At 43.1% G+C, this 26,879-nt stretch overlaps 1 protein-coding gene across 2 annotated transcripts in view; it reads left to right on the forward strand.

The window, feature by feature from the left end:
• The first annotated feature begins 8,726 nt into the window (after positions 1–8,726).
• Positions 8,727–26,879, forward strand: part of pbx1a (pre-B-cell leukemia homeobox 1a) — a 73,790-nt gene continuing 55,637 nt past the window's right edge. The window contains exons 1-2 of one of the 2 annotated variants that reach the window (XM_052088644.1): positions 8,727–9,412; positions 10,299–10,372. In XM_052088644.1, coding sequence (XP_051944604.1) covers positions 9,228–9,412; positions 10,299–10,372 — 259 coding nt within the window. In that variant the 5' untranslated portion in view covers positions 8,727–9,227. The remainder of the gene's footprint in view (positions 9,413–10,298; positions 10,373–26,879) is intronic. The other variant, XM_052088645.1, reaches the window with a different exon arrangement.

Consider the following 26,879-nt stretch of genomic DNA (forward strand, 5'->3'; position numbering starts at 1 on the left):
GAGGCACTGGTTCCTGCTCAAGGACACTTCAGCAGAGCAGATGATCGAAGGGGCGGACAAGGTTGCAAATATACCACCGCATTTAATCACAAGTATACAAGCGGCCATGCGTTTTTTATGTTTTTGTTTGTTTTTTTGTGCACATCAGTGTGTGATCAGCAGGCCGGACGCAAACGTCTGCACCGCCACACTGCAGTCACGCCCCTGGGAGATTAAATCAAGCTGTCACCTGGTCAGCGCCTCAACGCTGTCAAATCAAGGAACATTTATAATTACGAGGGGGATGAAATTCAGATTTATTCGTTCCAAAGTGAAGGCTGCCGATCGACAGGAGGGACAGCTCTCCTCCATCTGTCGCTGTCGACGCCGCACTCGTCTGACACAGGGATTCATTTGTCTTGTCGTCTTTGACAGTCGGATTTTCCCGCCGCACTCCCACAAGGAGCCGCGCGGGATTTTCGGAGGCAGACGAAAAAAGAAAAAAAAACACTGTGACAACGAGTAGGCTCCTTATGAATGCAAATGAGTCTGGGAAAAAAAAAAACATTCACAGAGCAGCTAGCGGGCTCCAAGGCTCCGGCATCCGTCACATCTCCCCCCACCAGGCGCAACCCACGCCTTGCCAAGAGGGCTGAGGGCTTACAGAGGCCCCGCAGCAAGAAAAGACACACTCATGGAAATTTGGTGGCTGGCGCACACTACAAGTGCCACCGGTGACTTTTATTTCAAGAAAAAAAAAATAGATGATAGGCGCACCGCGTTTACATGCCATCCTCAGAATGGCTGTTGGTTTTTAAGTTTCATTCAAAAATTAAAAAATAAAGAACCTCCTCAACCTTTGACGTGTGCATACGAGCGAGCTAGAGAGAAAGAGAGAGAGAGAGAGGATGCGTCACTTGTATCACTTGACATTTGGCTCCCCTTTTATCCGGTTTCAAGGATAGTAAGTCAAATGCAATGTGACAGGTCAACCCCTTCATATCAGTCATCCTTCACCCTGACCCCGCCTCAGCTGCACCAAGACACATACATGCAGCTCCTCCGCACTAAAAATAAGCATTAGCAACCAGATACGGGACGATCCGGCCCGCTTGTGCACACACGGGGATCTGCTTACTCAAACAAACAAGGCAACACGGCATAAAATCTCCATCCTAACAAGTACGTTCCCACTTGCAGGATAGCTTGTTTTTGAACCGCCTGTGTAACCGTCCACCGTTCCGCACCAAAATCCGTCCTGCAAAGGTCATTAGCCCGTCATGTCCACATTCACATTTTACCAGAAAATAGTCACCCCCATGATATACAATACTGCCTTGAATTAAGGAAAATAGCATTTTTGCTTTGGCCATGGTGTCATTGGATTGCAAACTTCAGAGATCTATCATGATTAATTTATAGAGCAGGCCTGGTTCCATGTACACTTCGAGTGACACATTTGGCTGTGTTTACATTGACATAACCCAACACACGTGTGCACATGCCCGTAAAATTACAAGCATCATCAGCAAGCAGGAGCACAGAATTGAACAATAGTAGATCAATAATAAAACTATGAAACGTCGAGTTTTGTTGGACCGGGATGACTCTTATCCCTTATTGACTCAAATTGAGGGTAACCTCCAGATTACTTTGCTGTTGGCAATTGGCTCATTTAATGATGAACATGTGTCGAAAATAGCATATTTAGACCATATTTATTCAAATGATCATTTGTTAATAGCAAATTCAAGGTTGTATACCTCACAACTGTTTTTCAATGACGTCAAGATGGCATGTATCCGATATCTGTGCCTTTGCTGCACTCACTGCGGCAGTTATCACATGCGTAATGGGCTTCTTCTACACATTTGGAAGAAAACTGATTCTGAATTGATTCAATATTAGCATTTTTTTCTTTATGCAACAGTGACGCATGATGGTTGTAAAAAAAACAAACAAACAAACATCAAAATTGCCATTTGAACGTACTGCAAAGTCATTTGATAGTATTGCAAAGTAGTTTGAACCTATCAGGTAAGTCGTTAGAAAGTGTTGCCCAAGTAGTGTGAACGTTTTGATAAAGTCGGTCGAACATCATGAACAAAGTTGTTCCAATGTGCTTGGACAAGTCATTTGAAGGTCGAATGCTAAAAACATTATTTTCCATCATGCTACGCGCTATTGACATGCCCAATTGTGCAATGGACTTTGCAGTACTTTTGAACGACTTCACCAATTCGTTTGAACAACAAAGCCCAGTCAAAATTGCTTACGCCACATTGGCAGTTCCACCCTTCCGTAATATGGCTTTTTTTTCCTTTTTTTTCCCCAAACCCATGCTGTGCACTTTCCTTATGTTTTTCTTTTTCTTCTAAGAAAATTGGGCTGCCGTCTGGTGACTTGTCAGGCTTCCCACTCTGTCTCCTTCTGTTGGTCATTGTTTTTTCATGTCTCTTGGATGATTTATAACCCTTAAGTGAATTGTGGTTGATCTGTACTTGTGACATGTTCAGTGACAATAAAAGCCAACCACTTAATGAACGCAATTTTGGGGAATACTATTCAACAAAACATTATTTTTTAGAATAAATAATTACCGGTATGCTTATTTAAATAGTGCAGTAAATCACATGTGGAAATGGAGTTTAAAACAAAATACTGCAAGTACAATACAATACATGCTGATTTATATAGCGCTTTCACAACAGCGGCAGCTGTAACAAAGCGCTTCACAAAACAGTTAACATAAAGTAAAATAATAAACAACACATAACATAAAACACCATAAACTACACTATGGAACATGCTGAGCACGACACATTTTGCAACAATTTACATTCAGAGTCTATTGGAATGCTCATCATCATTAATGACTTCATGTCCACATTATATTCCATAAGACAGTTGACTTCCTCTGAAGGAGTGTTTGACTAGCTGCTGCTCTTTTGGTTAGCAAAAGTCAATGAACTTGTTTTTTTTTTTTTTTTTCGCGTGAAGAAAAAAAAGAGAGAAATCTATTCAAGGGAGGCATATCTTTTTAAGTGGATGTTATGACCAGTTACTAATTAGCGAAGGGCGTCTTTTCGTGAGGCAGTCACTATTTTAAGAAATACATTCATGGACTTGGCTAGTTTCATACAGAAGTAGTATATAAATAGCAGCATTATAATGGCTTACCATATGACAATGGGTGACTATTGTTGCCATAGTAACCCTGGATCATCTACTTTGGAGGTCTTCTAATATTGGTGGACAAGCTTGCTAGACATGTATATATATATTTTTTTCCCCGTTTAGCCAGTGCATGTTATTGAGTTAAATTGGCACAGCAGTTTAACAGGAAGTGACAGGTAACACCTGCGGGGGAAGACTCTGTGCAAAAATTGTTCCTTATTCTTTCGAAGGCAAAGTTTGTCTTTTCCAGTTTTGCATAGCTTACATCTTAGAGTGCCTGAGCCCTTCAATTTAAACTCGTTCACATCTCTTTTGTAAAATCCGACATGGGAGTCACAGCCTTCTGTTATTCAAATATTTCCTGCACCACGTTACCTGTATTGTAGGAATGATATTTTTAATGTGTGCTTTAAGACTTGATTCAAGAAAAACACGCATTTATGCAACAAAATAACAACTGTATGTTTGTTTGAGGGTTGTTTGCCTTATGTCTTCGAAATCCTGGTACAGTTGGTGATTTGAGAACTTGTTAAATACTTTCTTGAACTACAGTGGCCCACTTCCCTGAGCTCAAGCTGGCCCAATCATGGCTTGAGCTAAATGTCCGTCATAGTCTTGTGAGCCAAATGTCATGTGTTTTCAAAACTATAGAATAGTAACGCATATACAAGTTATGCCCTGACACTTGTGAGTGGCGCTGTCTGAGACCTTCATTTAACTTTTTTTTTTAATTGTGGTTTTAGTTTGCATTGGTGTAGAACTGCACTACATCATACTGAAAGGCATCGCAGCTAACAGTTAGCATAGCGGTGTCTATTTCTTCTTCTACTACTATTCTTTCCTCCTCTGCATTTTTATCAGCAATCGCAAGACACTGTAGCACCACGCTGCCCCTCGCAGGTCAGTTTTGGTACCACAAGGGATGACTGGTTTGGGTTTGTTAGAATTTTGGAAACAAACACAAGCTGGCCTATTTAAAAAAGGGAAGACTGTGGTGTGGGTGGCGTGAACGCAGCCGACTTGCTTTCAAACAGGCTTCTCTCATTGCCTCAAAGTGTGGCGCAATGACAGTCTCACACGGGGTCATCTCTTTGTAGAAGAAGAAGCAATGATTCATGTATGACTGGAGCGTTGTCACGGCTCTTGCGCCGGTGTGGCAGCGGGCAAGATCTTTGGCTTCAGAGATTTTAAGTTGGATCTTTGATAATTACTCGATAATAACATTATTTGTAGGTGTTGTACCGTACTAGATGCAAGCTCTTTGATTCCAAACAAAAGAAAAAGCACCGCATGTGTTTCATTAAGCTCAAAATAGGATGGTCAACCAAGACAGAGCAAGTCTTTGGAAATGCTGACTGTGCACCTGTCGCTTAATCTATTTGAGGCGTGATTAAAGTTTAATTCGTACCCATCTGTAATGCCCGCCGCTCTATGTGTATGTGTTGAACTGCAGTGGGCCGATGAGTAGCTTCGGGCTGAGCCCCAGCCTTCCCTCTCCTCGCCAAGCAGGCCTCACTACTTTTCATGCCTGAGGGACACCGTGAGCCGCAAACAACTGAATTTTTCATCAAGGTTACTTCCTGGAGAGACGTGGGGTGCAGTTGCAGCGTTCTCCCTCTGCACACTCGTGGCTCAGTCCTAACTTACCACGTTCTGACCCGCACACCTTTCCGGGAGGAGTTGTTTGACCCTGGCCGTAAAAGGAGAACGTGTACTGTGTAGTCAGCAATCTGATCTTATTATTGAATGTACTGGCGCTGGTTACCATGGCTATATATAAGTACCGGTATATATTTTTAATCTTTTGTTCTTCAACATCGTTTCATATATGCAGCCTATGGCTACAGATTCATTGTTATTAAATATTTTATAACCATAGTCTGTACAGTCATCAGAGGTGAGTGGTAACGCGCTAAATTTACTCTGTTGCATTTACTTGAGTCATTTGGGGGAGAAATTGTACTTTTCAGAGTCATTTTAATACAACATTCATTTGACTTTTCCTTGTGTCCATCCATCCACTTTCCGATCCGCTTTATCCTCACAAGGGTCGCGGCGGGTGCTGGAGCCTATCCCAGCCGTCTTTGGGCAGTAGGTGGGAGACACCAGCCAATCAATCGCAGGGCACACAGAGACAAACAACCATCTGCGCTCATACAGCAATCAGGACAATCCGCCTGCCATGCATGTTTTTGGAATGTGGGAAGAAACGGGAGTACCCGGAGAAAACCCACGCCTTGGCTTTCCTTGGGTATTTATGTAAAAAAAAAACTCTACTTTTCCTATTTTATTTGGAGCAACATTTTGCTCGCAACTTTTCGGGTACTCTACCCACTTCTGATGAAGTAGCTGTCGTGCACATTGGACACACGTTGGACCACAATCTCCTTTCTTTCTCAGTTCTCTGCACTGAGTTGTTGAAGGCATTTAGAGGGAAGTACCATGAATAAAATTTGGACTTCCCAACATTTTTCATCATCATCTTTTAATCTGAAGCTATAACGTCTCTAGTATCCAACAAAAACAAAGGGACCGACATTGCCATTCCAGTACTTATATTTTGTGATTGGCTATATGTGTCTCAGATGGGCTGCTTTCAACCAGACAAATGTAAAGTGTACTGTAATTCTTGATCCTTGGGGTATTTTAACAAACGCATGTCACAGAGATGTTATTCAGACTCTGGGTGTGGTTGTCAAGGCAACCATGGCTCACCGATTGTTGTGGTCTTTTAACAATAAATGGTGGAGCAGTCAATACATCTCTGTCATTGCTTTGCCCCACTTCTAGCCTTGTCTTTGCTTAACTAATGTATACGACCTGTATATATTTGTACTTACAAAAACAAAAGTGTCATAATTACGTTTTATCATCCAGGGCTCCACCTGCTATTATCAAATAGCAACAATGGTTGTTCCTTAGATCTCCTTTAAAAATAGGTTTTGCACAAATTATAATCGAAAGTGGCTCATGGGTTATTAATTAACGAAAAAAATCAAACAAATTCAACTAGTTCACGTCATCTTTTGGGAATAGCGGCATGGGAATAGCAGCACTCCTAGCAAGACTATTTTCCGTCTTTGGAAAGCAACATTGCATCTCCAGCAGAAAAACATGCTGGCTACCCGAATATTTTTACATCAACATTAATTTGCAATTCCAATAAAACCTTATTTCTTCTTTTTTTGTGTGTGTTGTTTTTGGGATTATTTATGCTGCAACAACACGTTTGCTTTTAATGGAGGCAAAATATTCAGTGTCGGAATGTATTCCTTTTTCATTAAGGGCTGAAGTGGTGCTTCAGTGAATACGGCAATCAGGCCCAAGCATGGTTGTTGTTTTTCCTGTGCAAAGTTGGATTTAAACCAAAAGGTCTCCATCCAACGAGATCGTTCCTGCATGTTGAATTTCTGTGCAGCACATTTGGTGATTGCAGTTGAAGCAGCATTTCCCGTGTACGACTAAGATAAGCCTCCATCACTTTATGAACCTATTAAATAGGCAATGGAATAAAGCCCAATGGCTTCTGGACCGCAGACGTCCATTTGAGGGCTGTGTGTGGCAGTCTTGCAGCTCCCGAGTGTCAGACATTATCACCCCCACTACCCTCAACCTCACCCTGCCCCTTGTGACAATTACTGGCCTACCTCCCTATTCAGCACGTAATGAGAAAACGGACTGATCGATTTCTGTCCGGTCAGTAAAAGAACTATAGCTGGGATTTGGATACAGCACAGACACGACTAAAGAGAGCCACAGTGCCGCAGGATGACGTGATTTAGAACGATAAAATTACTTGACTCAGGAATGATTAAGGAATTACAGCGCCTGCTAATTAGAATTTGGATGTGTGCTAACTAGTAATGGCATTGATTATTTTCTTTGGTTGTCGAAAAAGGAGGCAGAAATGGCTCGATTGCTGATTTTGGATTGCAAAACTGTGGAATGCAAATCTCCATATTTATATATATTTCTTGGTGGGCGGTTCCATTTCCATGTATATTTCAACATATCCAATGTTTACAGTCATGGAACTCACACACACACAAAAAAGTTGCATGCGCAGATGCCCAAATTCCACAAAAGTCAACAATGGTGCAGTGATGTTATGCAATTAAAGATTGCAAAAAGTTGCAAATATTATATGCTATGCAGCATTTACTTTAGTTCACCTGGGCTGACCAATACTATCCATTGGTGTAGAGCAGGGGTGTAAAACTCATTTTTGTCGTGGGCCACATTGTAGTTACGGTTTCCCTTAAAGGGCCGTTATTTTGTGAAACCATATAAATGTTTAACCATCTCTGCATATTACATACACAGCAACTAACAAGTAGATGGCTAACTAGTTTTGACATCAGAAGTCAAGAATAATGGATTGTTAGAACATTTAAATTATTACATTATATATGACAATTTGAAATTTTTGTTTAGACTTTAGCAAGTGTCATGGAAGTTGACATGCTTGAATTGCTTTTGCGGGCCACATAAAATGATGTGGTGGGCCAGTTCTGGCCCCCGGGCCTTGACTTTGACACTTGTTTTTGATGGTAACTGCCACATTACTCACATTACAGTGCCAACTACTGGCCTGGCATGCCTATTGCAATGGTTTAAGATTTTAACTGTTTTGAATTTATGGCAAGTCCTATCAGGTGGAATTCGAACGAAGAGCACTGTTGATGTCAAATGCTGTTAGCTGTGTTTTTTGTTTTAAATGGGGAATGGATGAAGAATAGTCTTGGCCAACTCGTTGTGATAGTTAAAATGGAAAATTAGCTGGATTTAAAATTAAACTGGAAGTGTTTGTGTGTGCGTGTGTGTGTGTAATCTTTTTGAAACATCTAATAATCTCGCATTTGCTGACTTTCTTCTGACAGGTGGAGGAATGCAAAGTTTTGTCTGGATTTTCTCAACGTGTGTACTCCCTTTCAACTGCTCAACGCACAACACGCATGCATACTCCGTATTAAATTCAGCCATCTATTTTTGTGCGTCCCCCTGGGAGCCTAAATGAGCCTCAAAACAACCCACCGCAATTAAACCTCGACAGAAGTGGCCCAAAGTGTCTGATGTGGATGTTTAAATCAGACGGGAGCACATTCATCATTGTTACCTTTGTGTGTAGCAACAGCTCCCTCAACCTGCTCCGTTGACTCCATTTTGATTTATTCTTCCTTTTGACTGATTACACGGATGTAAATATTCAAGGTGGGGGGGGGGGGTTAAAATATGGTGTGGCTGACAGAGTGTCTTTTTTTTCCCAAAGCACCTCCATGCTGTCCTGTTGGGTCAGCGCCACTCAGCGTTATTTATTAGGCTCCATATTCACTCTCTATCCATCACAGCACGGTCACATCTCTTTATGTTTATTACAGTGTTCCACCTTCCCGTGGATGGATGATTGACGTCTCAGGAGAGCTTCGAGGTGGGACTTGCGCGCGCTGTCTTCTCCAATGGAGTCTCGACGGGGGCGGGGGCTCCTCATTTCGAGTCACTTAACACAAGTAAGAGTAATAACACCCGAGTCCAAAAATCCTTCACACGGAAGGGCTGCCAAGTGGGTCTGCGGTACGCTTTTTAAAAATTTATTTATTATTTTTTGCTTGTTTGTTCTGCGGATGCGCATTTAAGGAGGCGCGACACTTTTGATCCCATTAGAATCCTCCAACGTGCATGTTCACCTCCCTCTCTCTCCGTGTAGCGGCGCAGGAGTGGCCAAAGCCAAAAGCAGCGATTCAGATCAGATTTCAAATCGAGAAAAAGAGAAAGAGAGAGAGAGAGAGAGAGAGAGAGAGAGAGAGAGCGAGCGTGTGCATGAGACAGTCAGTCAATCTCCCTCCTCCCAAATCCCGAAAAGATCACCGAGGAGGCGCGGCGAGAGGAATCCAGAGGAATTTAGCGCGGATATTCCCTTCCTTTTTTTCCCCCTCCACCAGCCGTCGTTCTCCCTTGCTATTCCTCTTCCTCATCGCCCCTTCCTCCCCTGCTTACCAAAAAGAAACATTTAAAAAAAAGAGAGAAACGAGATTGAAAAGTTGGAGGCGAGGCAGCAAGGACCGTGGCCGAGGATGGACGATCAGCCTCGCTTGATGCACTCTCACGGGGTAGGCATGGCCGGACACCCCGGCTTGGCGCAGCATTTGCCGGATGGCACCGCGGGGACGGACGGCGAGGGGAGGAAACAGGACATCGGAGACATTTTACAGCAAATCATGACCATCACCGACCAGAGCCTGGACGAAGCGCAAGCAAGGTGAGACTGCACACACAAACACGTGTGTGTGTGTGTGTGTCAAAATCATAATATTTACAGGAACGGCGATAAAACGTCACAATCGCAAACTAGTCAGGATGGATACAAACATTGTGCTTGGAATTAAAGAACACACGTGACGAAAGATACATGAGCGGTGGAAGAATTACACACACACAAAAAAAGGTATTTGAATCAAAGTGTGTGTCTGTCCAAGAGATTTCACCGCCTCAGTTTGACTTTTTACAAAGAGGCTTATACACTGTAATCCTATATCAACATGTTGAATATTGTCCACTGATAGTACCAGCAGTCATATGAAATCAATTATAGAGGCAACTTGCAACTGATGTGTTGTTTTGCAGTGTATATTTACTGCATGGTTTTAAAATCTATATTTGACGTTTTCATGATAGCTGGACTTGTTGGAGAGTCTCCTGCATTTAGTCATATTGAGCAGGATGCACCAGAGCTCTTATGTTGTATTCGTTATATGGTGAAAAAAAAATTAAATATGAAAATTTCCATTTGCACAAAATGTTGTTGCTGATTTATTAAATAAGGACAAAATTAGTCATTTTTTATTATTATTATTTTTGGTTCAAATTGACTACCCAGGAAGATTGCTGGAGATGATGCAAAGTCTCCTTCATGCTGATATTTACCAAATATGTACACAAAAGCCTTTTGTGCAACTGATTATGGTTGTTGTTTTTGCAGTATATACTATATTTATATATATATATATATATATATATACATGTATATATATGTGTTCAAAACAAATTCCATGTAAGTTGACTGGACTATGTTATTAAATAGTTGCATTTGTGCTCCGACGTGTTGAAAAAAATGGCTATTACTCAAGAAATTGTTTTTGTTTTAGGAAACATGCGTTGAACTGTCACAGAATGAAACCTGCTCTCTTCAACGTCTTGTGTGAAATTAAGGAGAAAACAGGTAAGTTTTAGTTTTAGTTACCCCCCCAACCCCCTCCAGTGGGTGTATTATCGCTCTGGTAATCCATCTCCACTATTTTGCTGTTTTTCTATTCCCCGTTTTCCCGCTACAAAGTATACGGCATCGTCGCAAAGCACATTGAGGCATAAAAAAAAAAGCATGATTGTGTTTCTACATCCGTGGACAAATGTCACACAGCGCGCATGTGAGCGGACGCGGCACACACAATGCACAGGAGTGTTTTCGTGGCGGCTCTTTCTGGGCTGGGCTTTCTCACCCTCTGTCAGCTCCCCTCGGCCTGAGTTTGATGGTGTTTGCTAAGTGAGCTGTTTTACATGCAGAGGCTAGTCGTCGGGAGGGAGTTGGGGTGGCTGGAGGGGGCATTTTCTGTTTATGTTTGCAACAAGGGTCAAAGTCATGAAAAGGAATGTGTGAATTATTACTCACTTAGCAGCAAATTAAAGCGCAGCGACTCACATGATGAAAGCCCGTGATTAATCTCGGGAGGGATGTGGCCGAGCGCGGCTCGTTTTGAGAAATGGCTTTCCGAGGCTGGAAAATAAAACAAAGTCTGCAGTTTGACCTCGTCTTTGAGCTGGCGCTGCCAAGCTGTCAAAGGTTTTTAAGAGCGCCTCGTCTGGCTCGCGCGGTCGATGTTGTTGCGTTCGCGGCCCATGCAGACAGCTGAAAATAAACACTTAATTCAAAATGGACGTTTTATTCCTATGAGTCATACTTTTGGCAGCAGGGGGAGAGGCAACCAAAAAGACACCAGGGGAATTTTTTTTGGTGCAGATTTATAAAGGTTAAAGAGTACTCTCTGCGAGGAGGAATCCATAGTAGGTTGGGGCCCTCTTTCTAAATTGCGAGGCTCGGAAAAGTGAGACAGTCATGCCTCGCTCTTTGTAAACTGTCTGGCGTCTCACCGGGTTCAGCTAGAGTTCGCTTTCCAAAAAGAAGAACAAAGTGACTTGGACCTTTTCCTGGCTTCTACCCGTGCCTCCCCTTCCCTTGCCTCTGCTTCCTTTCCCTTCCCTTCCCACCATTCTTGGCAAGCGACGCTCCAGACAATAGAGAGGTTCTCCCTATTTCTGCGAAATGAAGCACCGAGTTTGGAAATGAACTCAAGTGACTTGAAAAGTTGGAGAATCGTTTTGAGGAGGGAAGCTTAATACCGGCCACCTCGCCGTGACCCTCGTCTTTGTCTTCGCCCCTAAAGTGAAAATCCTTTCACTGCGTATGACGGAGAAAATGACTCAAACCTTCAGCATGGCATTTACAGGCAAATGTGCTGAGCGCAGTGTATGCGAGCAGCCTGTAATTTATCCACTCTTTTTTTTTTTTAAAATACATGTCCTTTTTATAAAAGACTCCACTTCGCCTTTGATTTTCAAATGGTCGTCAGGAATATTTCTTCCGCCGATCATTTGTTGCACACGGCGGCGGCACGCTTCCAAAGGTGTGCGGGCCCGCATGCACTTTCTTCTTTAGTGCGGCTGGAGCGTTGACAGCAGCAATATGAGACATTGCAGCGGCGACGTGTCCACTGGCGAGCAGCTGACAAACAAGGCGGGCACGCATGCCGATGGCGGGATAAAGCCGCCCCTAACTCCTGACCCCTCCCTTCCCCGTCCGCCGTGCTTTCGTGCCAGGGTCGGGCCCCGTGTCAGGGTAGGAGTATTTAGCAAGCTGCGACAAGCTCAGCTGTGCGAAGCTTGTGTCACTTCTTGAAGGCTCGGATTTCTTCAACACGCCAACCATTTTTGTTTTTCCTTCTTCAAAAGATCATTGTGTGAACGGTTCCTGAGAGCAATGACAGGCTTTTTTTTTCTCCTTTATTCGAGCTTCCTGTGAAACGGCTTGTTTGTGAGGAACCATTAGAGCAGGGGAAGGTGGCACGTACAGGTTAAAGGAAGAGAAGCCAGACAACAAGTTTGTGTTTGTGGGTGTCAGATTTCAGGCCTTCTCTCTCTCTCAGTCACTCTCTCCCTCTCTCCCTCTCTCACTGTCTCTGTTGTTATGCCTCACGTTACCTCCATACAGGACGGTGCAGGTCAGAGGGGTGCTCCTGCGCGACTAATGTGATCAGGCGGATAATGCATTACGCTACTTGAACTTATCAAAGCCGGAGACCTGCTGAATCAGTCCATCCCGCTAACTGCGCCCTCACCGCTAATTAGACACATCTGCACCTTTGAGTCGGTATGGTCACTTTCACGCTTAATGCCGCACGAAGCACTTTTACATTTTGGGGGAATGTGCTGAGTTATTAACAATTCATCTCTGATGAGCTGCAGCCAAATATCTCTGGCGATTATCGCGGCTTGTTGTTTTGTGAGCGAGACGTAATGACAAGAAACTAGCTGATCCCTGCCTCTGGTTGTTTTTAGCCTGGCGAGAGGCCGCATCCACACATAGGCAAGTGCTTTAAACAACATTGTTTTCTCGACGTAATGTCGATGCTTTTGAAAGATTTTAGTCAGTATTAGGATTTCCCACTTTGAGTTATTCTATGGGCCCTCTTTGAATCGTTATTAGTATTCCTCTGCCTTTCGGGAGATATCAATGTGTCAGAAAATTCACAGGGCCACATTCACTCAACCAGGAGTGTCCAAACTTACTCGTTTGAGGGCCACACACAGAAAAATGGAGGGAGTAAAGTGCCAGTCTTAAATTCTTTAAATTTTTGAAACATGCTAAAGTCATTCAAGAAATCAATTATATATTTTTTGTATTGTCTAATTAATTTCATCAGCTTTCTATTAAAGGTGTTAAGGCAAATGGTTGAGAAGTTTTGGGGTGACCATCAGCCGTCTATCTCATAGAGTAGATCCAGCTCGGCACTAAACAGCAGCCGAATCCCATCTCCGTATTCAGAACGTAAAAAAGAACAAACAGTAGAAGAGTGACCATTTTACAAACCGTGACTTATGAATGTGATGCCTTCATAAATCAACCTTTGAGCAGAAAGTGGAAGAAACAAATTTTAGCCTCAAAAATTGAATTATCTTTATTCACTACAGTGTTTTGAAGATTCATTATTCTTTTAATCATAAATTTTTTATTTGTATCTTTGAATATCGAGAAAACTTCAACAGTATACAAACAAATTTATGAATGGTAAATAGCACGTGTTTTTGTGACTACCTCCCTTCTCACTTTGCCTAAATTCGTCTTTTTTTAACTAATCTTGTGGCCCATGTCAAATGTCATTCTTGGTTGTTGTGTTTTTTATTTATTTTTGGTCATGTTACGGGCCGCTGAAAAATAGATGCAGGCCCGCAAATGGCCCCCGGGCTTTAGTTTTGACACCACTGCACTAAACGATTTTGTGGCTTTTGTGTGGTGCTAACCAATAAAAATGGAGCAACCAGAGAGCCTCCAATCCATAAAGGACACGCAGATTGGTGAGATGCGTCACTCACTGTGATACCAAGCAGAAAATGCCTCTCGGTGCGGCGGTGGTATTTGTGCGTGTTTAAATTTTCTTTTGGCGGAAAAATTGCCCACCTCTATGCAAATGAGATTGATTGATCAAAAACGTTTAATTCACTCACGCCAGTGCTAATATCCACACGCAGTTTCAATGACGCCAAAAAAAAAAGCACAAAGAAAAAGCTTGTGTAAAATTGGCGCTACCCAGTTGAAGGCTTCTTTAGCAAAGAACCGCATTGTGAGGGAAAACTCCGACATATACAAGGCATGCCGTCCAAAATGACAAAACAACCACATCGGCACCTTCCACACCCTATCACACTAATAATTAAATGCCGAAAGACATCATCAGATCCTCATCTTCAGATGAAAATCCCGTTTGCACCTCCTCAGTCAGTCAGGACCCCAAACTTTTGATAATTTAATATTTTGATGATAATAATAATAATCATAATCATCATCGGCTAATGCATTTTATTTGAAAGCCCCTTTCTTGGAAGGACACCGTAAAATGTTACATTACATTGAATAAAGGAGCACAAACAATTGGAATGAGAGAAATAAATTAAAATATACTGTATATAAAAAAAATAAGGATACAGATCAAAATGACAGGGTAGATAGATGGTTTTAAATTGGCGCATTTAGTTTTGTGACATGAATTGAGTGAAAGAGTCTCTCCCTAAGTACCATCGTTTTACCATGTCTTTCTTGGCGCAAAGCCTGCATTGATAAAGCGGGGGGAGGGGGGAGGGGGACGCACTCAGCTGTCAAACTTTGTCGCTCTTTTAGGTCTTGAACACGACCCCCCTCAAAAATTTACCACAGGAACTTTCAACCAGTTGTTTTACCAATTCACACAAAAGTGGGCGGACATCCCAAAAAGTTTCAGAACCCCTGTCTGAAATTCCAGGGCTTGTACTTTGACACACTGTTGCCAAAGAATTTATCCAAAATGAGCCCCGATTGGAAGTAGATATTATACATATCTATCTATTTATGTATGCATGCATGCATGCATGCAGATCACTGATGGTGTAGTGGTACACTCGCCTGACAGTGTAGATGTGGGTGTGAATGGTTGTTTGTGTCGAATACAGTATATGCCCAAAATTAGCTGGGATTTGCTTCAGTAACTCCCTGCGACCCTCTTCAGGACAAACTGTGTTGAAAATGGCTGGATGGATGGAATGGATTTATTTATGAAATTTGTGAACAAAAAGCCCACTTGTGCAAATGCATCCTGTTTGGAACCTCTTTTTACCAAATGCGACCAACTTGATTACTCTCTAGGTCAGTGGTTCTTAACTTTGTTAGATGTACTGAACCCAACCAGTTCCTATGCATATTCACCGAACCCTTCATTAGTGAAGATAAAAATTGGATTATTATTATTTTTTGTACTAATTCAAGACATTAACAAATACATTTATTAAAAACTGTAAAAAACGAATACAATTTCAAGACATAAGTTTTTTTTTAATTGTGCATAAAATGAACCAGCCAGTGATGGCCAAGTGGGTGTGTCATAACTAAACGACCTGTTGAATTGGGTGTCCCTTAACCTCTATGGCAGAGGCTCCGTCGAACCCATGAGACCGATTCACCGAACCCCCGGGGTTCGATCGAAGCCAGGTTAAGAACCACTGCTCTAGATATTGATATACCTCAAAGCTTTTGAAATCGCTCATTGCCTTACCGTGTCAAGTGACAGAGTTCGGAAAGTAGCCATTTTTTCGTCCCGCTACATTAGGAGGCAGGGAAATTAAAATGTTTTCTCTTTAAATCGAGTTTGTAAACAAATGGTTTCTGGTTGATACCGGAAGTCGCACCCATAATTCACGCAAAGTCTCACGGGCCGAGGAATAAGGTGAATGTCCACGGTTATCTCGCAACTATTCATCGCCCACCGCTGACTCCGCCTTTCCTCGATTTGTAACATGGCTAAGTGTGATTCATGTGAGGTGAGTTTTCACATTTTCTGATCGCCGTTTGATTGTTAATGACCTGAAGCTTTGCTATTGTGCGCATATCACTGAGGTAATGCTTTCTTCCGTGGACATCAGGATAAGCGGTATAGAAAATGGATGGACCCAAGTTTGTACTTTTTTTTTCAGATATGACCATAAATGTGCCTTTTACCGTGTTTGTGTCGCACTGATGGAGCAACTAGTTCAGGCAGCGGACCGAGTGGTCACCATGGCTCCCACCGCTGCTGTTTTTCAGTATTTAATTGACACGGTTGTCCACGATGAGTTCAGAGGTTAGTGTTGCCTCTCTTTGTTACCCTCCTCTCATCTCCACTGACAGAAGGAGGCATTAGTCTCCAATGTGGCGCTGTCCTGAAACTAATGGCTATGTCCTTGGTATCCCTGCACCGGCTGCGAGACTGTATATCTGTCCCCCGGCCTGGAAGTGCAGAAGCAGCAGTTTATCCCCCCCCACACCACCATCACCACTACCCCTCCCAAGCCTCCATGTTTTAGTTTCCACGGAAATAAGGCCGAACAGGACCCTGTCTGTTCTCTCATAAATAACTTCATATAAATAACTTCAAACATCGCAGTGAAGTTTGCCTGAGAAAATGCTGCTGGGCTTTGATTTGCGAGTTTATAGGAAGAGCGTAGCAGAAATATGAATCTAAGTGAATAAGAATAAACATGCGACGGTCCCAAGCGGGTGAGGGGGGGGGGGGGGATGCACTGACTGTCAGTTTGCTTTTCAAGTGACTTATATCATACATGGATTCCCGTTTAGCCTTTCCTGTTTATGCTCTTGTACGTGCGGCAAACGCACACTCGCACACTTGCGCGCACGCGTCTTTTTTTGCTCTTCTCTCTCCGCTCCAACGTATACCCACTTGCAATTAGGCCGGCTAATATATTATGCAAATGTTGACTGGCTTAATTGAGACATGTTAATCATGTTTTAAGAGGCTAATTACGGCCATGTATATGTGAGCTGGGAGTAGTAATTAGCCGTGATAACCGATCTGGCTGAGGGATGGTCATCTTCTGCCTGTCGACGTATGGCAAGGTGTTTGTTTGTCGCTCCCTTTTTAAGAGGACGCCATTTAAATGTTTATTTTTTATTCCCCCACAGTGAAGGTATCTACATCACATCTCCATCTATAGTTTGCTTCCTGCACTTCTCAGCGTGGTTATCTGATGCAGCAGCGCTGCAGGCCCGCTCTGCACGTGGGGCTGTTCTTAGTCGCCTGACGGAGATCATATTCTGATCCATTACGCTAAGAATGCCTTTCCACTTATCGAATATAAAATGGCTGGGGAGAGGAAATTTGCTGGATGTGGGGTGGCGGTGGGGGAGTGGGGTGGGGTGGGGAGTGGAGTTTCTCTATTTTTATCAGATGTTTGTCTGCAGAGCTGCTTTGAGTGTCTTTGGTTGCCATGATTGCACTTGCAATCCCCCCCCCCCCCCCCAACCTTGTTTTTCTTATTGGTGCCATTTGGATTTGATTGGATTTGGAGCGCTCTCCTGGAATTTTGCACATGGCATTGGGTGTCGGAAGTGGAATACGCTCGTATTGCCGAAGCACTTATCACCGCCGCGCTCCCACGGGTTCAATGGTGCACTTCTGAGTGATATTGTTCAGCTTTTCGTTGTTTGCGGGATGCTTGCATTTCCCCGTCACTGGAGTTATTTGGTGGAAGAAGACGAAATACAATCATTTATATCCTCCTTACCATCTCTATAAATGGGGATCTATGAAATGTTTTTGCATTGTTTTCGAGGCGTGTTTGAAGAGCTTTAAAAAAAATAAAAAGTGTGGTAAAGTTCAACGGGTTGTTGTCGGGTATTGTGGATTGACTTTTGTCTTCAGCTGTTGTTCTGCCAGCGATTGCCATACTCTAGTTTGGTTGCGCCTCAGAGGCTAATTAAAATACGCGACAGTCTAACACAGCTACTCGATATCTGGCACATGCCGCAGAACTACCAGTACTGAAAAAGCGTGCCATTTGGACAGCCAGTTTTCGCTGTACTTTTCAAGTACCGGCGTCCTTGCCGTCCTCCTGGACCCAATGTCATCACAAAACATAAATAAATAAAGAGAAAAGTGTTTCTTCAGATGATTTTGGAGCATAGCGTGGGGTCAAATTGACCCATTTTAAAGTTAGAAAACTGCAAGTATATATTTTTTCCCACTATAAAATTTCACAACTTGAGACAATATAAAAATTTGAAATATGTGCTTAAAAATGGTTGTTAATAATCTAAGTTCATTGGTTGCTTTTGGAATATTAAACATTCCAGGTATTTTTTTTTTTTTGCTCTCAAACTTATCATGACGAGTCAATGAAAATAGATCACATCGACATATTTTCTATTAAAATGTTTATCGGAAGGCCTCCCTGTGTGGAGTTTGCATGTTCTCCCCATGCCTGCGGGTACTCCGGTTTCTTCACACTTTCCGAAAACATGCATGGCAGCCTGAGTGAACATTCTATATTGTCCCATGGTGTGAGTTTGACCGCGGATGGTTGTTAGTCTCTGTGTGCCCTGCGATTAGCTGGCAACCAGTTCAGGGTGTCCCCCCGCCTACTGCCCAAAGACAGCTGGGATCGGCTCCAGCACCCCCCCCCCCCGCGACCCTTGTGAGGATAAGCGCATCGGAAAATGAATGAATGAATGTTTAGCGGAATGCTTTTGGAACATTGAGTATAGCCTGGGTCAAACAGACACATTTAAAAGTTAGAGAACTATTTGTTACTTTTTTTCTGTTACTTTGAACCTTATTAACAGATAATAAAAATGGTTCATTTTAAATGTTAGCAAACCATCAGTCACAATGTTTTTGCCCCTTTCACAATAGCTCGGGTCAAACTGACCCATTTCAAAGTTGAAGACGTACAAAGCGGTTACTACAGTGGACAACATACCATGTTATCAGGTTACAGGGTGCATGAAAAGGTTAAAGGTAGCTCGGGTCAAACTGACCCGGGAACATTATTGCCATTCCTGAGAAACCAACCTAACAGGAGGCTTAATTTAATATCCTTAACTGGTGGGCCGGCACTATATGCATGCAAGCAATAAAAAGTTACGTATCCTCCATAATACGTCCACTTTAAATGACTAGCAAGCACAATCAAGCATTATTTCACGTGATCTTAAAACTTTTGCTTCAGACTTCATTCGAGGATTCAGGTGTACCCAATGTGTGTCCCTGAGTGTCGAGATTTATATTCGATTTGGCTTGATGGAGAGGGTCGCCCTGGCAGTTGTTAACCTTTTAATTGGAGGTGTGGGATCTCATTCCTCTGGCACCCTGCCACTGCGATGTAAGTGGCGTGTTGGCAGCACGCTGGGCTTGTACAATGGAACCGCCCGCCTCACCCCACCCTCCCTAAAAAAATAACCTGACTTTAGACCAACAGTTAAATGCAAAATGTCAAGCGCTCGTCTTCTGGACTGCTTAGTGGAAATGACATCAATTAATACATGCTGCTTAAATGGGACTAAGATTAATGGTGGCCCTCCCGCATGGGCTCACATCCACTGTCACTCGCCGTTTGCCGCTCCAGATGGAATCAACACCAATCAATGGGGCTGCACCACTCTGCCTCCAAACACACTCACACACACTCTCGCATTTAAATACGGCACATTCATATTGGGCTTGCAGTCAGGCGCTTGCACATGAAGACAAATATACTGAATGTCTCCCTCGTCTCCATATTTCATATTACTTCCCATATAAAGCTTACTCAGGTGCCACCAAGTTAGATGGTTTGGTTTGCGGGAGGTGTGTGCATGTGGGGGGATAGCAGCGGGGGAGGGGGGGGGGGAGCTGATGGCTCTGTCGTGATTGGATGTTTCAATTACTGATAGTAATGCCACAGTGTAGTGAGTCACGCAGTGCAGATAGCGCCATTTATTTTAATCAGGCGCAGGGAAAGATGGGTGTGGATGTGTCTCGCTCGTTTCAGAGTACTTGCACATTTAGATGCAGGGGAGTGTGCTCTCCCTTTCGCTCTCTCCCTCTCTCTCTCTCTCACACACGCACGCGCGCACACTCAGGTGGATTGAGAGTAGAGAGGTTGCCGTGGGTAACGCGTAGCGACAAGCTACTCTCTCTGCGAGCTATTCTAATTTATGTTAATAAACCTTTCTGTTGCTGTGAGAGACAAAGGAGGTCCCAGATGAGCCCGGGTAACCTCGGCACCTCTACACAAAAGGAGGAGAGAGAGTGAAAAAAAAAGAGGAGAGAAGAAAAGTTGAACTCTCCAGAACGCCACAAATACTTGTGCAGAGAAGGATGTTAAATTTAGCCACTTTCTACATTTTATTTCTGTGGTTTGCAAAATCAAACGGCTCATGCTGGCAATCTGCAGCATGGCACCTGCTGTTTCCACCTGTGTTTGTTTGTCAAGGTGTGTGTGTGTGTGTGTGTGTGTGTGCGCGCATTGAAAAAGGAGGCAAACGCTCTCTCGGGATTCGAACCTTCATTTTGGATCACTTCCCACAGGGCAGATGTGACACGGCGGGCAGCGTTTAGCACAACGGGATGAGAGCGCGGGGTGCAGAGGTCAGCGTCAGCCCACAAAGGTCCACTCGGGGAAAGTCTCCTGATTCAGCTGGTGAAAGAGCGTTAAAAAAAAAAAGATATAAAAAAATAATAAGAAGACTAATCTCGGTGCATGTTTTTGTTTTGCTTTGCCATTTTAAGTGATCAATTCAATTTCCGTCCCTTCAACAAATAACGCCAATTTTATTATTAGGAGTGTTTCTTAAGAGAATGTCAGTCTTCATAATGTTGTGCGTGCTGTTCAGAAATGAAAGGAAAAGAAGTTGATTTTGTTGATGGTTGCACTCTTTGAGGATAGCTTTGCCTGCAGCTGTTTGTGGATGATAGCTTTTGTGCTGGAGGAGAGAATCAGTTCACAGCGCAACCTCGAAAGTGGAACACGATCCATGCTGGGGATGCTGACGCCAACCGGCGTCACAGCATGGATTGGTTGTGTTTGGTTTTACAATTCTTCCCGTAGGAAATAATGGAAATTGAAATATTTCATGTCATGTTCTTCACAGCGAAACAATCAGTTAAGCACCATATTATTAAGACAAAAAAAAAAAAAAAACTCATCCTTAACCACTCTCTACAAGGTTATAGAAAATAGTCTTTTTGATGTCTTGTATCCAAAGAGTTTGGTCTCTGGAGTGCAAGGCCACTCATGAAATGTGAAATTCAAACAACCAAGTCACACTTTGATCTGCCTATTTGTGAAAATTTGTGAGTACGCCGTTCACAGTTTTGACAATTCTCTTGTTCCGAGGCTGCAAATTTCCAACCCCGTCTTTCATGTCAAAGCGAGAAGGTAAGCGGAGCTGCGTTGTGTTTTGTTGGATGCACAGAGTAGCGTTATCGAACAGCATTTGCTTCTGTTTAGCGGCAACTTGATTCTTTGGTGAAATTGTCAACGAGGTGGCTGTGCAAGGGTATTTGCTGCATGCACCACATACTCATATCTGCACATTAAATGACAAATCTATGATATGTAGTTTATGATATGTGAGAGTATGAAGTGTAATGCTTGAAGTTCTACCTCCATGATTAAAAAAAACATCTCTGGACTCTGCAAATTGAGGCCGCTTGCCTTGTCGCATCCCCTTGCTCCATCATGGTTGTCATGGTAACGAAAGCGCCACTCAGCGCTGGTTCTGCCACAGAGCTGATGGGGTTCACGGGTGTTCATTTTCCTGACACAGGACCGCCCTCAAAGCCTTAAAGAAATATGCCTTTCTAACAAGCCACAATAGCAGCAAGCTACTTCCCAGCTGGCTCTAGCTGCTAGCATTCATCATTGCTTCGCAGGGGCTGCAGTCAAAGTCAGTCGCCAACATTTTAACATTCTTAACTGTCATGCAAGAAGAACAAGACGTTACGCAGTGAATGAAAAATGAGGGGCGGAAAAAACTATCTCCCTCAACTTGATGAACACTCTGACACACATCTAGTGGGAGAAGGCGAGATTCCTTTTTACAGTGTACATTGTGTTCTTTCCATATTGTTGTTGACTTGCACCGAGCAGCCAGAACAAAACACGTGTGCGCTGCGTTCTGACTCGACACAAAGTTCAGTTTCTTCTTGTAGCCTCTCATTCCCACTGACAAAAGCCACAACATCATATTGCAAAAGGGACTTGAAGGGGCTTTAATTGGATTTTACAACATCTAAATTGGAGAAACGACATCAAAAACAAGCAAACGTGTTTTGCAGTTAAACTGAAAGAAAGCAGCAGATGCAGCCCGTGATGTCAGTAAATGGAAAAAACTCAGTGTAGGAGGAAATGTTCTGCGCATATGTCACCATTTGATATAACATCAAAGCTATTGTGCGGACTTACTACGGGACCCGTTTGGATGGCTTCACCATGAAAAGTCGCACCTGCACTCATGCTCCTGTGCGCCCTGACCCCAAAAGAGTGATGGCTCCCCTGTCCTCCAGCTTGCCTTGAGCAGTGTTAGTTCTGGACAGTTAACTTCTTCTCAAATGATCTTAATTGAGATCATTTTCTTACTTGAGCATGATCAGCAAATCGCAGATCCACCCATCCACGCACACTTGTGCTCAGTAGCGACTCGCTTCATGCCGACAAAAAGTGTTTGCCCTCCAAAGATTCAACCTTATGCGGTCTTATGAGTTTACTTTACTTGCACGTAATCTCTTTTTGTTCTTGAATATGACTGTAATTAAGACACAAGATATGGGTGTATTACTAGCAAGAGTCATGTTTAAAATGAGACAAGATGAATTTTTGTGGCGCGCATAAACTTAATCTTTTGGTGTATGCTGTTTTATTCACGTTAGCTGAACCTTCAGATAAAGCAACCATGTTTCCTAAAAGCAACAGTGAAGCCTTTTTTATTTTGTAATTTTTGAATGACTGTGGTGAATATAAATCTAAACTAATATAGTTGTTAAACCTGTCTTTTTATAATATCAAATCTTGAAGTACACTCTGTTAAGGTTTGTTAGGGTAGCACCTGTGGCGATTTCTCCATTCACGTCCAGACTACAAATGAAGGGTGCTTGTCCTAAACCACCACTGACTAATTTAACTACACAAAGCGCCCCCCCCCCAAACTATAAAGCAAGCGCCCATAAACATTTAGTGGTAAGCACTTCATCACTAAAATGAAAAATTACACTTTCATTATACTAGCTCTGTCAGTGTAGCACTTATCACACACTAATATTGGTCACCTGGTTAGCTAATGCTAATCTGTGCAAACACAGACTTTGAGAGGATAGCTTTTTAGTGTACCGGTAGTTGGATGAAAAAGTTACCCTGTCGAGCTGATCATTTCATTGGCCTCATCACAACACATTGAATGGCAAAACTGATAATCAAAAGTTTCGCTGTGCTGGACAAAACATGCGTTGCTCACGTAAGCTTCGGCTGGCTACTAGTGCGGGAAAACGTTGCGGAGTCGCTCCAGTGGTGGCGAAAAAGGTACAGTTCTGACAATTATCGTTTTCATGAAGGAATGATGAAAAAACACAGCAAGGCTATGCTAATTGCTAAACTAACCTCAGATCGATACATAACAGTTTAACGCTGGATTTAAGTGCTTGGGTGATCGAGTCCAGTTTTCACAGTCAGGCAAAATACTCACCACTGAAAATGTTTCTGGTCAAGAAAATTGTTTGCTGCCATTCCCAATGTGAATTTAAGAAATGAAAGCGTTGTGATATTTTTATTGTCTAATAAAACCCCTTGCTTCAGGTCTCTGGATTTAAACTGCAAAAAAAGGACTCCTCAAAATTAGAAAGTTGCTTCTCAATGATTCACCCCCCCGCCCAAAGAAAAAAAAAAATATATATATATATATACGTATATATACAAATATTTCGAGCCTTGTTCAGAAGAGAAAAAGTATAATCACCATCATCATCTGACCAATGAAATCGTGCTTCTCCCAGACTTACTGATACAACCACGCGCCACACACCAGGACATTTTCAGTGTAGACAAAGAAAATAACATGAAAACGCAATAGAGAAATTTATATGCTCAAATCGAGCACCCTTAACGAGTGGCACCGTAAGACGTGCGTCAGTGACTTCACATCTCGCTGCGGCGAGTAAGCAGCATTGTGAGTGTATCATATATAAGTCTGTGTTCAAGAAACTCAGTGTGGGGGTGGTTATTATGCTAATCAGCGAGTTTAGCCATTCGTTCCGAAGGCCTTGCTGACTGACACACTTTCAAAAATGAGCAGATAAAAAAATTTACTTGACTGTTTAATTTCACACTTGATGGGTGGTGCAGACGCACACTAACTCTCACAGCACACATCAAGTCGGCCGATTATTTATGTACAAGACATTGAAAAGTCAACCCTCCCTAACGTGTCCCCTTGAATAGCTGCTCTCGGTGCTCTTCTTGTGCTCGGTGTCATTTTTGACTGTGTCGCTCGTGTGATGGCGCCTAACAGCACTTGTTGCTTTTTCTCTCTCTCTAATCACGATCGGAAATGGCGACCTCCCTCACTCCCCCGTGCCCGGAGGGCAGTGTCTCGTCCCCGATTATGTTTTATTCAATTGACAATGGCGCCACCACCTTGTAGCCCATTTTATTGGACATGGTCCTTCAGCACCACGCCAGTATGTCCCCCATCCCGAAAACACATAAAATTCCTTTATGCTGCCATTACTTGAGTTTATAAAGAGCCCCGCCGCTGCCCTCCCTCACTATCCCGTCCCCGCCAATAAGATCATATTGATAGATTGATATTGGGCGAGCTGTCGCGTGATAAAAGCGCGGGGTTAAGAGCTTCTTGGATAGTTTAACCTTGATAAAACAGTTGTTTCACCGAGGCTGATTTCGGCCCATCCGTCTTCATCCGTCAGGGCCCTGCCGAAGTATGCAAATGAGGGCGGCAGAGGGAAGCGCCGTGTGCAGTTAAATGGGGCGTTGCGAATGTGCGGTGTACCGCGCCGATGGGGTGATACTACTTACTGTCCAAATTTAGTGTGTCTCTGCTGAAGCATCCTGGCAGCAAAGCGCCCCCCCGCTCCGCGCGCCCCTCCCAACCCGCCTCCCTTATGCATTTCAAGAATATATACGAGGAAGCGTAAAGTGATTACATCTGTGGCAGCTGTGTGGCATTTTATATGTGAATTTCCCCGTACGTGATGTTCTGTTTTTGATGGATGAGCTGGGATTTACTGACTGCGCTTTAGTCTTTTGTTGTTGTTGTTTTATTTTTTTTTTGTATGTGCTATATCTGTATTTACATGTTGTGGGGGTTTTATGGCTCGCCGGAGCCATACATTGTAGAATATGGTTGTTTATTGCTCTAATTAGTAAGTCTGGAGGTGCGGGGGTAATAATCTTTATGATAATATCTGTTTATGCCTCAACACAGCTCTTCATTTAGGCTTTATTTTGCTCTTGGGTAGCTTTGTTTGCCTGATTAGTTTTGGACCTACTCAGCAGCGCAAGAGATGTTTTTATTTTTATTTTTTTTTAACTCATTTCTTTCATATGCAGACATATTGATTGATTCCGCAGCACACTCATTTTTTTCCCTATTCCTCACAACTTATTTCCAGCACCAAGGCTAGAAACGGATCCCCACGTCTGCACTCGGCTGTCTGACTTGCCACGGCACACATAAAGCTGTCAATCACCGGCGTTCCTGCTTGCCCTTTGTTATGGAACGCCAACTCCGTGGGTGGGTCCTTTGGGTGATAGATGGCACCAAGAGCCTATCAGACTAGCAGGAGCATCCATCTCTGTCTGGAGCCTGTTAAACAAGCTCGGGAAGGCAGCCATGTAGCCCTAACCACCACTGGCCTCCACTAAAAAAAAACATTAACATTAATGAAGGGTAGCTTTGAAAGTTCTCCGCTAATAGGCTTCAATTGGATTTATGAGTCAGATAGTTTGCCAGGGTGTACGACGTGAAAAATGTCACAGGTAAATGAATGGAAATGAGCGTCCAATAGATTGCCAAATGCATTTTTTTTACCCGCAAAACTTTTCGTGCCGCTCGCGTGGGCATTTGCCTTCCAACAGACGGCAAAGTGTTAAATAACTGTCAACAATAAAACAGCTCATCGTAGTCGCACCGCTGTGGCTTCTGCAGGAGCCGGGGGAGAAAAAAAATCAAGTTGTCAAAAGGTCTTCCATTGCAGGTGCCCCTGGCCATTTCAATAACGTTCAGCACTTTACCTGTCTGAAAGGTCCCCGGAGAGATGGCCACTTAGCCCGATTCCTCAGCTGCAGATTATCGTGCCACTACGGTGCAATCACAATGTTGAAAAAGGCTCTGATTGCAGCTCATCCAACCTGCAAATCATGGCACATCTTTTTTCCCTCCTGCAATAAGTTGTTGGGATGTCATCATTGTGCATTATGAATATCAGAGGCAACCCCCTCCAAACCTCTCATTTAGTGTGAATTTTAAAAGGGTGTTCAGAAATGCACTCGGCAAATTAAGTCACTGCGCGTGTGAGCTGCATCGCTTTTAATTGCCGTTCTCAAGGCGGCAACGTAAATCCAATTTGTACATCAGTTAAAAAAATGCCATAGTCAGTCGCTAGCCGACGCTAACGCAATGCTCGTCAGGTCACATATATACACTACAGTAAATGTTTGTGTGAAAATCACTTCCAGGCCATATATTGAAAACATTCAAATGAAAAACTATAAGCATGGCAGTAATTCCCACCGCTGAGCAAACTAGTGCTTTGTGCGACGTTTATAGCCTCAAAACAGCTTCGCAAACCAGAATCGTATTTGTCCATAGTATCATACACAGTTTGGCTGTGCTTGGTTTACGATGTTCCAAACGTCAAAATTAAGAACAAGTTTGCGCCGTGGCACAAGAAGTCGCATCCAGTTACGTCTCGTGCTCTGTCTCGCACCCAAAATCCCAATTCGCTATTCATGTGGACGGCAGTGAATAACTTCCGAATGGAATTCAAAATCACCCTTCCGAAAAGACGTCGCAGTCCCAAAAAAGGAAAAATACAGTTTGATCAAAATGGTAAATTGAGAGCACTTCTCAGATTCTTTATCCCAACCATACGCTGCCCAAA

The sequence above is a fragment of the Hippocampus zosterae genome, chromosome 15 (assembly GCF_025434085.1).
Source record: "Hippocampus zosterae strain Florida chromosome 15, ASM2543408v3, whole genome shotgun sequence".
In the NCBI taxonomy this organism is placed as follows: domain Eukaryota; kingdom Metazoa; phylum Chordata; class Actinopteri; order Syngnathiformes; family Syngnathidae; genus Hippocampus; species Hippocampus zosterae.